Source organism: Natrix helvetica, assembly GCF_964273705.1.
Source record: "Natrix helvetica genome assembly, chromosome: 1".
NCBI classification, from domain to species: domain Eukaryota; kingdom Metazoa; phylum Chordata; class Lepidosauria; order Squamata; family Natricidae; genus Natrix; species Natrix helvetica.
Genome location: NC_138548.1, coordinates 352,481,263 through 352,495,784, shown reverse-complemented (window position 1 = coordinate 352,495,784; position 14,522 = coordinate 352,481,263). Strand labels below are relative to the sequence as shown.

Below are 14,522 nucleotides of genomic sequence, written 5' to 3'. Positions count from 1 at the left end.
GTGCCAGCGCTTGCTGCTCGTGCTCATTTTAATATTAATGCTGTTGCATGTAATTTGGTAAAAACAATTAATGCTACTTTTTTAGCTATTTTAGCAATTGATCATGAGCTACAAGCTTTGCGTAAAGCTATTTTGCAAAATCGTGCTGCTATCGATTATTTGCTTCTTCGCCAGCATATGGGTTGTGAAAGTTTTGATAGGATGTGTTGTTTTAATTTTTCCGATGAATCCAGAACTATCCAGCACCAATTCAATATTTTACACAATTTGGCCTCTGATTTGAAAATTGATATTTTAGGATCTTGGTGGGAAAGCTTTTGTCCACAGGTTCATTGGGAAATGTTCTACGTTATTTAATTATCATTTGTGCTATTTTAATTGGTGGGTGCTGTTTTATTCAGTGTCTTCCCTCCCTTTGCAAAACATATGTATCACAGCTTTTTGCCCTAAACCCTCTGCTGCATTGACTCAGGGTGAAGTATATATGCCCTGTATAAACAATTGCAAGGATGTTCTTTTTTTGATTATGATTCTTTTACTAGCCTCTCCTACGATGCCTTGTCAAACAAAACAAAAAAGAGTGAGGTGAAGGAATGAGAGGTGGTTGGAATAATTAATCAAACCGGCACCACTTTGAGTACGTGCAGGCTGACATCTCAGCTGAAACACGTCCAAGGACGAAGGGAGTTTCAAAGGCAACATTCCATCCCTGGCTGTGATAAAGGGAGTTTTCAAAAGAAACATTTCATCCCTGGCCGCGATATCTCAGAACGTGTAACAAATGAAACATTCACGTGTAAAGTTTTGCCATACATGAAATTGTATCTTTCCCCACACTGTTCCCTTGCTTGTCTTTTGTATCCACCCATTTTTATAACTAATAAAAGAGAGTCACGGAGTCAGATCTGGGCTCTCATCCCGAGAAAGCAGCCTTGTGTGTCTTTCCTGATTCGGCTCCTCATGAGAAGCCCACCGGACATTCGCAAGAGGTAACCTTACGTAAAGACATGCATAGGAAGCTATCATGATCTCAGTAGCTGGTTATCTTGGATACCTACAAGCTCACCTAATTAGCAGAACCAGATGTGGGAAAAGAGGAAAGGTTACATACAGACATGCGCATTAAACTGCCATGATCTCAAGTAGCCGGTTATCTTTTAGCCCATTATCTCACTGAGCAGAGACAGACGGTATCAGGGAGTTATGTGAGATTCAACCTTGGCTGGGATCACAAGGGAAAAATAGGGGGTAAACTAAAAACAAAACCGTTGCTTTCTGTGCTTTGTTCTGCTTGTTAAAACTGTATAAAAGCCAAATAAACTCTGCCGAAGGCAGACAGACATTTTGGACACCACTGCTTGATGGATTTCTGAAAACCTACAAGAATTCCCATCTGGTGAGCCACCATAGGATTCACACAGGGGAGAAACCATGCAAAAGTCCTAATTGTGGGAAAAGTTTCAGTAGGAATTCCAAGCTGGTGATACACCAGAGGTCTCACACAGGGGAGAAACCATATGAGTGTCCGGATTGTGGGAAAGGTTTTAGTACTAGGTCTAAACTTATCAATCATGTAAGTTTACACATTGGGGAGAAACCTTTCAAATGTCCAGAGTGTGGACGGTGCTTCACACAAAATTCCTCCCTTGCTGCACACAAGAAAATCCATGTGACGCAGAAGGTGATGACTGTAGGGAAGGCTTGAATTTCATTTCTGAGCTGCCTATAAAAATATGGTTGAGAAGTTAACTCTTTAATTTCTGGCCTTGTTCAGTTAGTCAAATGTGCTTCAGTATTAGAGATGAGGGAGAAAAGAAAATTTAATAAAGGCTAATTTCCCATAGCTCACTATCAGCAGAAATTAATGGATATTCACGGGTAGACAAATAGCGCAATTCTGCAAAAAAGACTTTTAGGATGGTTTTTTTTTGCATACTGATCATTGTACATCATAGAAATGCCCAACAGAATTTCAGCCTTCTATCTATGCATCCTTCTCACTTTGAGCCCAAGAATTCTTCAGCCAGAAGATCTTTTTAAAAAAAGGTGGGAGTCATAATGTTTCTCCGAGGCTCCAAAAATCTGCTAGAGATCTGAAAAAGTACATTACAGAATAATGTTGCAAGGGATCTTGGAGATCTTCTAGTACAACCCCCTGCTCAAGCAGAAGACTCTGTACCATCGATCCTCAAACTACGGCCTGCGTGCCGGATACAGCCCACCAATGCAAAGTATCCGGACCATGGAGTGATGGGATTCAGTCCCGCCCCTCGTTGGCCTTATCTTCCAGCGAGCATCCACTCCAGCTGTACTTCTAGTTAGTTAGGTCGATGGCAAGTACAGCAAAGACAAAGGCAAAATGGATGGCTAAATTGGCCACGCCCACCCAGATGACCACCCAGCCGCATGCCCACCCAGCTGGTCCTCCAGTCTGAGGGACCGTGAATTGGCCCCCTGTATAAAAGTTTGAGGATCCCTGCCTTATACCATTCCAGATAAGTAACTGTCCAGCCTGTCTTCTTAATAACCTCCATTGATGGAGCACCCAGAACTTCTGAAGGCAAGTGATTCCACTGGTTAATTGCTCCAAGTGTCAGGAAATTTCTCCTTAGTCCTAAGTTCTGGTTCTCTGCTTGATTAGTTTTCCCTCCAAAGGAAAAAGATAGGAGCACTGAGTGATGGTGGCTCCTCAAATATGAGGTGATGGGAGAGGAGAGGTAAAGAGGATTCCAGAGTTCCATCTTTTCCTAACATGCACAAAAATTGAGTGCAAAGAGAACAGTGAATTCAGAAACACAGCGCAGTGACGCACAGAACGGAGAACATAGGAGGGAGGTTTGGAGTAGTGAGAAGAGCACAAAAATTTCCTATGTAAAGGTGGTTGACTATGACATGGAAATGCTGTTGTAATATCTAGAGAAAAAGGGGTTGTGGCTTTTGAGCACAGGATCTTCAAATCTATTAGCAACTCCTGCTGTGATCTTTTTTGTGTGGAGGTGCCTCTTGTTATCTTTTGCAAGCGGGAGGGATGATAGCAATGCCAAGACGCTGAGTTTACCAAAGAATTCAAGGTTTGTTCATTTCAGTAACCCATTTCAAGTTATAATACAATGCCCCCTTCACTCTCGACCCCCAGAAACAAAAGAGCACGTGCTTCTCCAGTGAGCCTTGGTAAGGCCACACTTGGAATACTGCATCCAGTTTTGGTTGCTATGATATAAAAAATATGTTGAGACTCTAGAAAGAGTGCAGAGAAGAGCATCAAAGATGATTAGGGGGCTGGAGGCTAAAACATGAAGAACGGTTGCTGGAATTGAGTATGTCTAGCAGTTCAATGAAAAGACGGACTAGGCGACATGACAGCAGTGTTCCAATATCTCAGGGGCTGCCACAAAGAAGAGGGAGTCAAGCTGTTCTCCAAAGCACCTGAAGGCAGGAAAAGAAGGAATGGATGGAAACTAATCAAGGAGAGAAGCAACCTAGAACTAAGGAGAAATTTCACGACAGAGCAATTAATCAGCTGACCTCCAAAAGTTGTGAATGCTGGCTGGGGAATTCTGGGAGTTGAAGTCCACCCATTTTCCAAGTTCCCAAGGTTGAGAAACTCTGTCCTACCCCATCTTACCCTAGCTTTCCTTTTAGTTACATTTCACCTTCTGTTTTATATGTATTCCCTCTTCTATGTATTTTAAAAATAATTATCATTTTTAGACTATTATTCTTTTCTGTACTTTTTAACTGTATGCTGATCTTTCGCTGTAATAAATATTGATTTGATTTTGTCAGGTTATCTATTACTTTTTTTATTCCAATAGATCGCATCGTGTATGAACCAGTGGTGAAATCTAAACCTTTTTCCTACCGGTTCTGTGGGTGTGGCTTGGTAGTGTTGGGGTCATGTGACTGGGTGGGCATGGCTATGTAGTCATGTGACTGGGGGGGTCAAAAGACAGAAACTCACTTTAACAATGTCCTCTTGGAGGTCTAGTGCCCGATTTGTGGTCCTTCCTCCTTCTCCTTTTTCCCTCCCTCCCTCTCCCTCTTTCTTTTTCTCGCAGCCCCCTCCCCGGTTTTGGCCTAGCAGGCCTAAGGGAAGCCTCCTGGGAGCAAAAACAGACCCCAAATGCTAAAAAATATTTTTTTAAAGTTCCTACAATCAGGCAGCACAGCTGATCGTCGGAACTTTTTAAATTTCGTTAAGCATGTTTTTAAACTACTGGTTCGGGTGAACTGGCCAAACATACCCCTGGAATGAACCCTTTACAAAGAAAACCCAACAACTACCAGTAGAACCAGGGTAAGGATTAGGAAGCATGTTTGGCCTGGACCTTAAGCTCCAAGTGGCTTCAAATTTAAATATGTGCAAAGTTCTTATACTTTAAAATAATCAAGTTATATTTAATTCTCTTTTCCTTCTGTAGGAAGTTGGCACCCTCCCCTCTCCTAGAAAAATGAAATATTCTAGGAAATATTAAAAGGGCAGAATATCTCCCCTAAAAAGGTAGGCAGATATTCAACCCCCATCCTCCTCAATAGCCCACAGCAGCGATAAAGAAATAGCTAGGTCTATTCATAGGCAAATCCCGTTACCCAAGATTTTACTACCAGTTCTATGGCCATGCCTTGGTGGGAGTGGCAGGGGAAGGATATTGCAAAATCTCCATTCCCTCCCAGCTCACTCAAGGGGAAGGATACTGCAAAATCTCCATTCCCTCCCCACTCACTCCAGGTGAAGGATAGTGTAAAATCTCCACTCTTTCCCCACTCCAGGGAAAGGATACAGCAAAATCTCCATTCCCTTCCTCCTATCTAAGACAGAAAAGCTGCTCCCAGACTCTTCCTGATATACTGTATAGATATTGAGTGAATCCCAGCATTCCAGTCAGCAATGGCAGGGCCAGAAGGTGATGGATGTTGTAGTCCTATCACATCTGTGGGATAGATTTCATTTCTAGCTCTCTATTTCTATTTCTATTCATTCCTATTCTAATTCCTATTCTATTCTAATTCCTATTCTAGTCTATTCTATTCTCCTATTCTATTCTAATTCCTATTCTATTCATTTGTAGTTCTCTATTTCTATTCCTATTTCTATTCATTCCTATTTTAATTCCCATTGTATTCTATTCCCAATTCCTAATCTAATTTCTATTCTATCCTTATCCCATTCTATATTCAATAGGTTTGAATTCGTAATTTCCCCCTGTAGATGCAGATAAGCAGATGCAACTTTCCCTTTCCGTCTCGGTGCTTTTTTTGAGCTTTCGGCTTTTCCCTCTGGGTGACGCGAGCGATCCTGCCTTCACCCGGGCTGTGGATTTTGGGATTGCTTGGTCCCGCCCCCTTTCCTCCCCGCCTTCAGCGAATGGGTTAAAAGCAGAGAGTTTTTCCCCCTATGCGCCTAGAGAGGAGGAAGGAAAGGGGCAAAGGGGAGCTGGGATCCCAGTTTCCTGATCCCTTCCGCCTCTTCTCCCACCCACCCCCGTCTCCAGCCGTCTGCTACGCCAGGACTGCGGAGATGCCCTCGCGGGGAGGGGCGCCAGGTGAGCAAAGACGCTGGCAAGAGGGCAGCTGGACCCCGAGCGAGGGAGGGGGGGCTCAGGTGGAGGAGGAGGAGGGATTTTGTCAGCTGGAGAAGAGGGGGGGATCCCCGGGGGAGGGAAGGGGAGGGGGGATTCCTTGGGGGAGGGAGCAGAGAGTTTTTTTTTTGCCAGCTGCGGCCTGTCCCCATCGGAGTCCCCGGTTTTTGCTCGCAAGTTTTTCTGCTCAGTGCACGGTGCTGCCCCGCTGCTTGGTTGCTGCTTCTGCGATCGGCTCCACCGATCCCCTTAAAATCCTCCCTCCAAGCCTGCAGAGATTCTCAGCCATCCAGGGCATGGTTGTCCCAAAGGTGTTTTTTTCAGGAGGCCACTGGACTTTCTTGGGTTTTTTCCCCCTTATTGAAGAAGTTTCTTTTCTCATTCAAGAAGCTTCTTTAGCCCTGACAGGATGATGGGGAACGGAAGGATTTATATTCCTTGCAGAGAGACAGCTGGTCGTTTGAATCCTTTTAGAGGGTCCTTGAAGCCCTTGGAGGTTTATCAGTGTCCTCGGGATCACCTGAGTTGTGCTCCTGGTTCTGCAATTTTTTTCCCCTCTGGAAATCCATTTGGTGTGGAAGTAGGCATTTTAGATGTTGATTGTGCTGGTTTTTGAGTAGTTGGCTGTCCTTTGCTTGTGCTGCCCAGCCCTTTACCTTCTAAGTACTTGATGGGCTGATGGTAAATCAGCACTCCTGTTGACTGACAAAGGCCCTGTTTCTCAAAGGCTTCAATCACTTCCCTGGCTGTTTCTGTGCCTACTCACCCAACAATCTTAGTAGTGACAAAACTGAATCTCTGCCCTTGATCATTGCAGGGTGAAGCTACCAATCAGTTCGGGTCTCCTCGTCTGACCACTGGCTTGTGTTCTTACAATTTGGTGTTCAGCTTCCTCCCTGTCTGTCCTACATAGTCACAGGGGCAATCCCTGCAGGGGATCTGGTAGATTACATTAGAAGTATCTCCCACCTCCAAACGATCTTTACAATGTATAATTTGTCCTCGTACGGTAGCCTCTGGGCAAACAGTGGGCATCTCGGAAGCTGCATTCTACAGCATTCTCAAATGTTGTTGATGTATGGCAGAGCGTGCCATGCGGTTGGCCTTGTGCCTTGTTCTCTTTGTAGAGTCCATGCAGTAGCTAGAACTGAGAAAACATCAGAGACTAAGGCTGGGAGCAAGTAGGGATATGTGGTTTGCTCCACAGTGGAGAAGCAGAGCAGAGAAGCGGCTAGACTGAAACATATTCAGCTGCTACATATGCCATATTTTTTGGAGTATAAGACACACCGTTTTCCCTCAAAAAGGAGGCAGAAAGGAGTGTGAACTGATGTTGCAACAATACGATAGTTCTGCCACTGGATAGTCCTTTCGGACCTAAACTGTCACGAAGAGATGGTGATAGAGAAGAGTAGGTCCTGCTGATCTCAGGGACACCGCAAATTCCCTGATCGACCCTGGAGAAGCTCTTTTTGCTAATGACAGAAATCCAGCCCTGAAGCTGCTGAAGTTGGGACAGCTCCAGAACTGAAAGAATACAGAAGAGAACAGTATGTCGGACTGGTAAGGAAATTTTATTATTAGAAAAGAGATTACCCAAAGAAAATTAAAACTAAATTAAAATTGAAGATAAAAGAAAACAAGCGGCAAATTTAAGCCACGTGAAAGTTAGTGTGTTATCCTTTTTTAATTTCTCTTTTTGCGAATGGAAGTTCTGCAAACGTTTCCTATTTTTTAAATTGGAAGGCTCAGTTTTTCTTCTACTTTTTATTGTTTACTTGTGGATTAAAAATTACCTTTTTTTGTTCTCTTACAAAGTTTGATTGGATTGGTTTTTTTATTAAGAATTTTTCTCCTTAAATCTGCTATTTAAAGAGGGCTGTAACAGCAGAGAGAGAGAAAAGTAACACTGCCACTCTAAGGCTGGAGGCTTGGAAACTTTTTTTTTCCCTTTTTTTCTCTTTGATCATTGGAGTTACATTTCAAAGCCGTTCAGTTTGTTTATTGAGAATGATAATGGAAAGAGCACGAATTGTTTACACAGGTGCTCTTTTGGAGCTTCTATTAATAGCTGGACTGCAGTGAAGTTAAAGCCTGGACTTGAAAGACTATAATGAATTTGTTTGGAATATAACTAAAAGCCTTGAATGCCATAGTGGCAGTGTTTATAAGTTGGAAGGATGGCTCAACATGAAAAAGAAACATTAATTTTGCAAATGATTATGTTTAAAATTCAAAAAATACTAGTAATAACAGATAAATTTGAGATGAGAATGGGTAATGCAGAACAAAGAACAGCAAAAAGAGATGGAAAAATTGAGGATCAAAGGAAGAAAGTTGAGGACAGGGTCCTAAAAATTGAAGGAAAAAAGGAACAAAGAGACAACGAAATTGTTGATCCTGACAGCATACTGAGCGTGGTTGGAAATAGTAAGTGTGGACTATGGAAAGGGGAGATAGGTGGACTGGAACACTACTTCAGACCTCAAAGTACAGAAGAAGAAGAAAGGAGAAAATTTGATGGAAGTAAGAGTAAAATCTTGACTGAAACATTGGGGATAACCAAAGATAAGTTGATGAAAGGAACAGATGGAGGATTTCAAGTGTTCATAAGATATACAATGAGCAACAAGCTGCGAAAAGAAGTCCTTAAAAGACCTACCAAGAAAACAACCAAAATATTAATTCCACAAATGACACAAGATATAAAATTTCACTACTACTGGAAGGACACAGGTTGACGTAGTGAAAGTTTACAATAAAAATTAAGTCAAACTTAGTTAAATTTAGAGTATTATATATAGTCATATAAATTAGTAATATTGATAATACATATATTGGTATTAGTTTGAGGATATGCAATTTTATACAAACTGCAAATGAGGACTATGAGAGGAGATTTAAAAGTATTTGTTATTAAATATAATCAATTTTTTTTGAATATGTTAGAAAGATGAAATGTTATTGGATGATTTTAGGAGGATTTAATGGAATGCTATTATATAGTTTTACTTTAAACTTAGGATATTTCATACAAAAGGATGTAAAAGCAATTTATAGTCAAATGAATGTTTAATAATTATAATATTTTTTATATAATATACTGGATTGATGATATGAGAATTTGGTTGAAATGAGTTGATAATTTGTGATCTTACATACATTTGAAAGTGAGGACTATGATGCACAAACACTTTACAACCAAATGACATGCTGTACATGATTGAAGAAGGTTCTATGTGTTATGTGTTGTCTGTCTTTGACCAAAAAAGAAAAATATTCCCTTTTTTAAAAAAATAAGAACTGATATACAAAGATTTTTGGGTTTGCGGAAATACCACCCCAGGAAAATAGAAATTAAGAGCTGGAAGAGACACCTGCAGCAATAGAAAAAGAAAGGAAGAAAGGAAATGAGAGGAAAAGGAGGGAAGGAAGAGAGAAGGGGAGGGGAGGAAGAGGGAATGGGGAAGGGAAGGAGAGGAGGAGAGAGGGTAAGAAGGGGAAGAGGTAGAGAGAAGTAGGGGAGAGGTAAGAGAAGAAGGAAGGGAAAAGAGAGGAGAAAATAAGAAAGTAGAGAAGGGAGGGAGGGAAAGAAAGGAAGAGAGGAGAGGAAGAGGAGGGAAGGAAGTTAGAGAGGAAGAGAGGAAGAAGGAACAGAAAGGAGGAAGGAAGGAAGTAGAGAAGGGAGGGAGGGAGAAAAGGAAAGGAGAAGAAGGTGGTGTCAAAATAGGCAAGGGATGGTAATAACCCGAATGGAATATTACAATTTTATAAATGGAATGACAAATGTATTACAATTATGAATGTTTTAAAAAAAGGAAAAAAAGAGAGAGAATAATAATTATGTGAATGGATATATAGAGAACAAAAAATAAAAACTTTATTTAAAAAAAGAGGCAGAAAATCTTATACACTGAATACAGCATTTTGGGGGTCCCAAAACCCCGCCCCTTCACAGAAATGGACGTGCATAGCCTTTAGGAGACTTGCAAAGTGCTCCTGGGGGCTGGGGAGGGCAGAAATGAGCAAAAAACAGGGTGTTTTTTTGCTCAATTTTGCCCCTCCAACCCCCAGGAGTACTCTATAAGCCACCTAAAGGCTATGCATGCCTTTTTTGACAAAAACAGGCCAATCTTTGTGAAAAAGGGTCGTTTTTTGCTCATTTTGGAGGGGGGGGCACTCCCTAGGAACACTCTGCAAGCCTCCTAAAAAGGCTATCCATGCCGTTTTTTTAAAAAAAGGGGACCGTTTTTGGGAGGTTTGCAGAGTGCAAAACCTTTTTTAAAAAAATTTGCCTCTTCAAAATCTTGGTGCGTCTTATACTCCTGTGCGTCTTATACTCTGAAAAATACAGTATCTTCCCGCCCCAAATTTTATTCTCCTAGTGCTGCAAGTTTAAAACTGGTGCCTGCAATTTTCAACTGTTTGGGAAATTTAAATCCCAACCCATTTTAGGGTTCGCTCCTTGTAATTTTTCTGTACATCTTGTTTTCTTGGAAACTGAGGCATTCCATGAACAAATCTGATGCTTTAAATTTTGCAGATCCCTAGGGAATGCATAGGCTTTGGGAGGCTTGTAGAGTGCTGCTGGGGGCGGGGGGCAAAAATGGGTAAAAAACGCCTCCAAAACCCTCTGCGCATCCATTTTTGTGAAAAATGGGATGTGCGGGAACCGGGTATCGGAGCCCAAAAAGTGTATAAGATGCACCCAGATTTTCACACATTTTTTGGGGGGTGGGGGGGAGAAGGTGAGTCTTAAATTCTGAAAAATGCAGTATTCTTGCTGTTTTCACATCTTGTACAGCGTTTTAAACTCACCACTTTTTGTGAATCTTTTAGATGAAGAGGATGTCCAGAAGACCATCCTGAGCAAGTGAGAATCAGAAGCACCATTAAAAACGAAAACAAATCTGGCCAGCAATCAAAGTTTTTTTAACTCTTCCTCCGGAAAACCACAAAATTCTCCTCCCCAAGACAGGGGAGAGACAAAAGAGAGAATAACAGGAAGAGAATTTTCAGCTGGAAATAATTGAGTCTGTGAAACTCACTGAAACACTCCATGAAAAGGTTAAGGTCAGGATCATTTCCAAATCCCAAATAATCTGGAAATCCAGAATAGAAGATGTCACTTGGATAGGCCCATAGGACAGACAGTCACCTGCAAGCCTCATCATATGAAGGAAGAAAGAGTAGCTTGAATAAAAGCACCATCGAAGAAGGGATCACAAATATTTCTAATCTTGAGAATCCAAAAATGTAAATGATGGAAATACCCCTGCAAAAATTTCAGATCATAGCTGATTATGCAACTGGAGAAAAGTCTGCCCAGTGCCATCACTGTGGCAAAAGCTTCAGAAATCAGGCCACCCTAAGGATACACCAGAGGACCCACACAGGGGGGAAACCATATGAGTGCCCGGATTGTGGGAAAAGTTTCAGTCAAAATTCCAATCTGGTGATACATCAGAGGACCCACACAGGGGAGAAACCATATGAGTGCCCAGATTGTGGGAAAAGTTTCAGTCACAATTCCAATCTGGTGATACATCAGAGGACCCACACAGGGGAGAAACCATATGAGTGTCTGGATTGCGGGAAAAGATTCAGTCACAATTCCCATCTGATGAGCCACCATAGGATTCACACTGGGGAGAAACCATATGAATGCCCGGATTGTGGGAAAAGTTTCAGTCACAATTCCGATCTGGTGAAACATCAGAGGACTCACACAGGGGAGAAACCATATGAGTGTCTGGATTGTGGGAAAAGATTCAGTCAGAATTCCCATCTGGTGAGCCACCATAGGATTCACACCGGGGAGAAACCGTATGAGTGCCCGGATTGTGGGAAAAGTTTCAATCACAATTCCGAACTGGTGGTACATCAGAGGACACACACAGGAGAGAAACCATATGAATGTAAAGACTGTGGGAAAGGTTTCAGTCAGAATTCCGAGCTGGTGAGCCACCATAGGATTCACACTGGGGAAAAACCATATGAGTGCCCAGATTGTGGGAAAAGTTTCAGTCACAGTTCCTATCTGGTGGTACATCAGAGGACCCACACAGGGGAGAAACCATATGAGTGTCTGGATTGTGGGAAAAGATTCAGTCAGAATTCTCATCTGGTGAGCCACCATAGGATTCACACTGGGGAGAAACCATATGAGTGCCCGGATTGTGGGAAAGGTTTCAGTCACAATTACTATCTGGTGGTTCATCAGAGGACACACACAGGAGAGAAACCATATGAGTGTTTGGATTGTGGGAAAAGATTCAGTCACAATTCCCATCTGGTGAGCCACCATAGGATTCACACTGGGGAGAAACCATATGAGTGCCCGGATTGTGGAAAAAAATTCAGTCACAATTCCTGTCTGGTGGTACATCAGAGGACCCACACAGGAGAGAAACCATATCAGTGTACAGACTGTGGCAAAGGTTTCAGTCGCAGTTCCAACCTGGTGACACACAAGAGGACCCACACTGGGGAGAAACCATACAAGTGTCCAGATTGTGGGAAAAGTTTCAGTCGGAATTCCGAGCTGGTGAGCCACCATAGGATTCACACTGGGGAGAAACCATATGAGTGCCTGGATTGCGGGAATTGTTTCCGTCAGAATTCTCACCTGTTGATACACCAGAGGAGTCACACAAAGGAAAAACCATACAAGTGTCTGGAATGTGGGAAAAACTTCACTCAGAATTCTGAGCTTGTTAAACATCAAAGGATTCACACAGGAGAGAAACCGTATGAATGTCTGGACTGTGGGAAAAGTTTCAGTCAGAATTATGCCCTGGTGATACACCAGAGGTCTCACACAGGGGAGAAACCATATGAGTGTCCGGATTGTGGGAAAGGTTTTAGTACTAGGTCTAAACTTATCAATCATGTAAGTTTACACATTGGGGAGAAACCTTTCAAATGTCCAGAGTGTGGACGGTGCTTCACACAAAATTCCTCCCTTGCTGCACACAAGAAAATCCATGTGACGCAGAAGGTGATGACTGTAGGGAAGGCTTGAATTTCATTTCTGAGCTGCCTATAAAAATATGGTTGAGAAGTTAACTCTTTAATTTCTGGCCTTGTTCAGTTAGTCAAATGTGCTTCAGTATTAGAGATGAGGGAGAAAAGAAAATTTAATAAAGGCTAATTTCCCATAGCTCACTATCAGCAGAAATAAATGGATATTCACTGGTAGAGAAATAGCGCAATTCTGCAAAAAAGACTTTTAGGATGTTTTTTTGCATACTGATCATCGTACATCATAGAAATGCCCAGATAGAATTTCAGCCTTCTACCTATGTGTCCTCCTCATTTTGAGTCCAAGAATTCCTCAGCCAGCAGGTCTTTTTTAAAAAATGTGGGAGTCATAATGTTTCTCTGAGGCTCCAAAACATTTGAGGACCCCTGCCTTATACCATTCCAGATAAGTAACTGTCCAGCCTGTCTTCTTAATAACCTCCATTGATGGAGCACCCAGAACCTCTGAAGGCAAGTGGTTCCACTGGTTAATTGCTCCAAGTGTCAGGAAATTTCTCCTTAGTCCTAAGTTCTGGTTCTCTGCTTGATTAGTTTTCCCTCCAAAGGAAAAAGATAGGAGCACTGAGTGATGGTGGCTCCTCAAATATGAGGTGATGGGAGAGGAGAGGTAAAGAGGATTCCAGAGTTCCATCTTTTCCTAACATGCACAAAAATTGAGTGCAAAGAGAACAGTGAATTCAGAAACACAGCGCAGTGACGCACAGAACGGAGAACATAGGAGGGAGGTTTGGAGTAGTGAGAAGAGCACAAAAATTTCCTATGTAAAGGTGGTTGACTATGACATGGAAATGCTGTTGTAATATCTAGAGAAAAAGGGGTTGTGGCTTTTGAGCACAGGATCTTCAAATCTATTAGCAACTCCTGCTGTGATCTTTTTTGTGTGGAGGTGCCTCTTGTTACCTTTTGAAGGCGGGAGGGATGATAGCAGTGCCAAGATGCTGAGTTTACCAAAGAATTCAAGGTTTGTTCATTTCAGTAACCCATTTGAAGTTATAATACAATGCCCCCTTCACTCTCGACCCCCCAGAAACAAAAGAGCACGTGCTTCTCCAGTGAGCCTTGGTAAGGCCACACTTGGGAAGTTTTGGTTGCTATGATGTAAAAAATATGTTGAGACTCTAGAAAGAGTGCAGAGAAGAGCATCAAAGATGATTAGGGGGCTGGAGGCTAAAACATGAAGAACGGCTGCTGGAATTGAGTATGTCTAGCAGTTCAATGAAAAGACGGACTAGGTGATATGACAGCAGTGTTCCAATATCTCAGGGGCTGCCACAAAGAAGAGGGAGTCAAGCTGTTCTCCAAAGCACCTGAAGGCAGGAAAAGAAGCAATGGGTGGAAACTAATCATGGAGAGACGCAACCTAGAACTAAGGAGAAATTTCACGACAGAGCAATTAATCAGCTTACCTCCAAAAGTTATGAATGCTCCAACATGATACGCTATGCTGGCTGGGGAATTCTGGGAGTTGAAGTCCACCCATTTTTGGACTATTTTTCTTTTCTGTACTTTTTAACTGTATGCTGATCTTACACTGTAATAAATATTGATTTGATTTTGTCAGGTTATCTATTGCTTTTTTTATTCCAATAGATCGCATCGTGTATGAACCAGTGGTGAAATCTAAACCTTTTTCCTACCGGTTCTGTGGGTGTGGCTTGGTAGTGGTGGGGTCATGTGACTGGGTGGGCATGGCTATGTAGTCATGTGACTGGGGGGTTTGTCAGAAGACAGAAACTCACTTTAACAATGTCCTGCTGGAGCCTGGGGTTGGACTAGATGACCTTCAGGTGCCTTCCAGCCCTGGATTGCTGTGCTCTTTCAAGGTATCCCCTGAAGCTGCGTCTAGTGCCCGATTTGTGGTCCTTCCTCCTTCTCCTTTTTCCCTCCCTCCTTCTCCCT

At 42.3% G+C, this 14,522-nt stretch overlaps 2 protein-coding genes across 5 annotated transcripts in view; both read left to right on the top strand.

Annotated features, from left to right (window-relative positions):
- LOC309383165 (uncharacterized protein) overlaps positions 1 to 3,782 on the top strand; it is a 37,201-nt gene extending 33,419 nt beyond the window's left edge. The window contains exon 3 of one of the 3 annotated variants that reach the window (XR_014173778.1): positions 2,319 to 3,782. The gene's annotated coding sequence lies outside the window, so the exon portion shown is untranslated. Of the gene's footprint in view, positions 1 to 2,030 lie in introns of all 3 variants that reach the window. The other 2 variants (XR_014173779.1, XR_014173780.1) reach the window with 2 other exon arrangements.
- A 1,632-nt stretch (positions 3,783 to 5,414) lies between these two features.
- LOC309383163 (uncharacterized protein) lies at positions 5,415 to 14,181 on the top strand. Of its 2 annotated transcripts, XM_081935373.1 has the most exons (3): positions 5,527 to 5,543; positions 7,065 to 7,142; positions 10,419 to 14,181. In XM_081935373.1, exon 3 carries the CDS (start codon positions 10,840 to 10,842, stop codon positions 12,601 to 12,603), a length of 1,764 nt encoding a protein of 587 aa, XP_081791499.1. In that variant the 5' UTR covers positions 5,527 to 5,543; positions 7,065 to 7,142; positions 10,419 to 10,839; the 3' UTR covers positions 12,604 to 14,181. The 2 variants fall into 2 exon arrangements, with proteins under 2 accessions (XP_081791498.1, XP_081791499.1); XM_081935372.1 differs by lacking the exon at positions 7,065 to 7,142 and having other exon boundaries at positions 5,415 to 5,543.
- Positions 14,182 to 14,522: the final 341 nt, after the last annotated feature.

Coding starts and splice junctions, on each gene's coding strand:
- LOC309383163 (XM_081935372.1), top strand. CDS start 10,840: ATGATGGAAATACCCCTGCAAAAATTTCAGATCATAGCTGATTATGCA.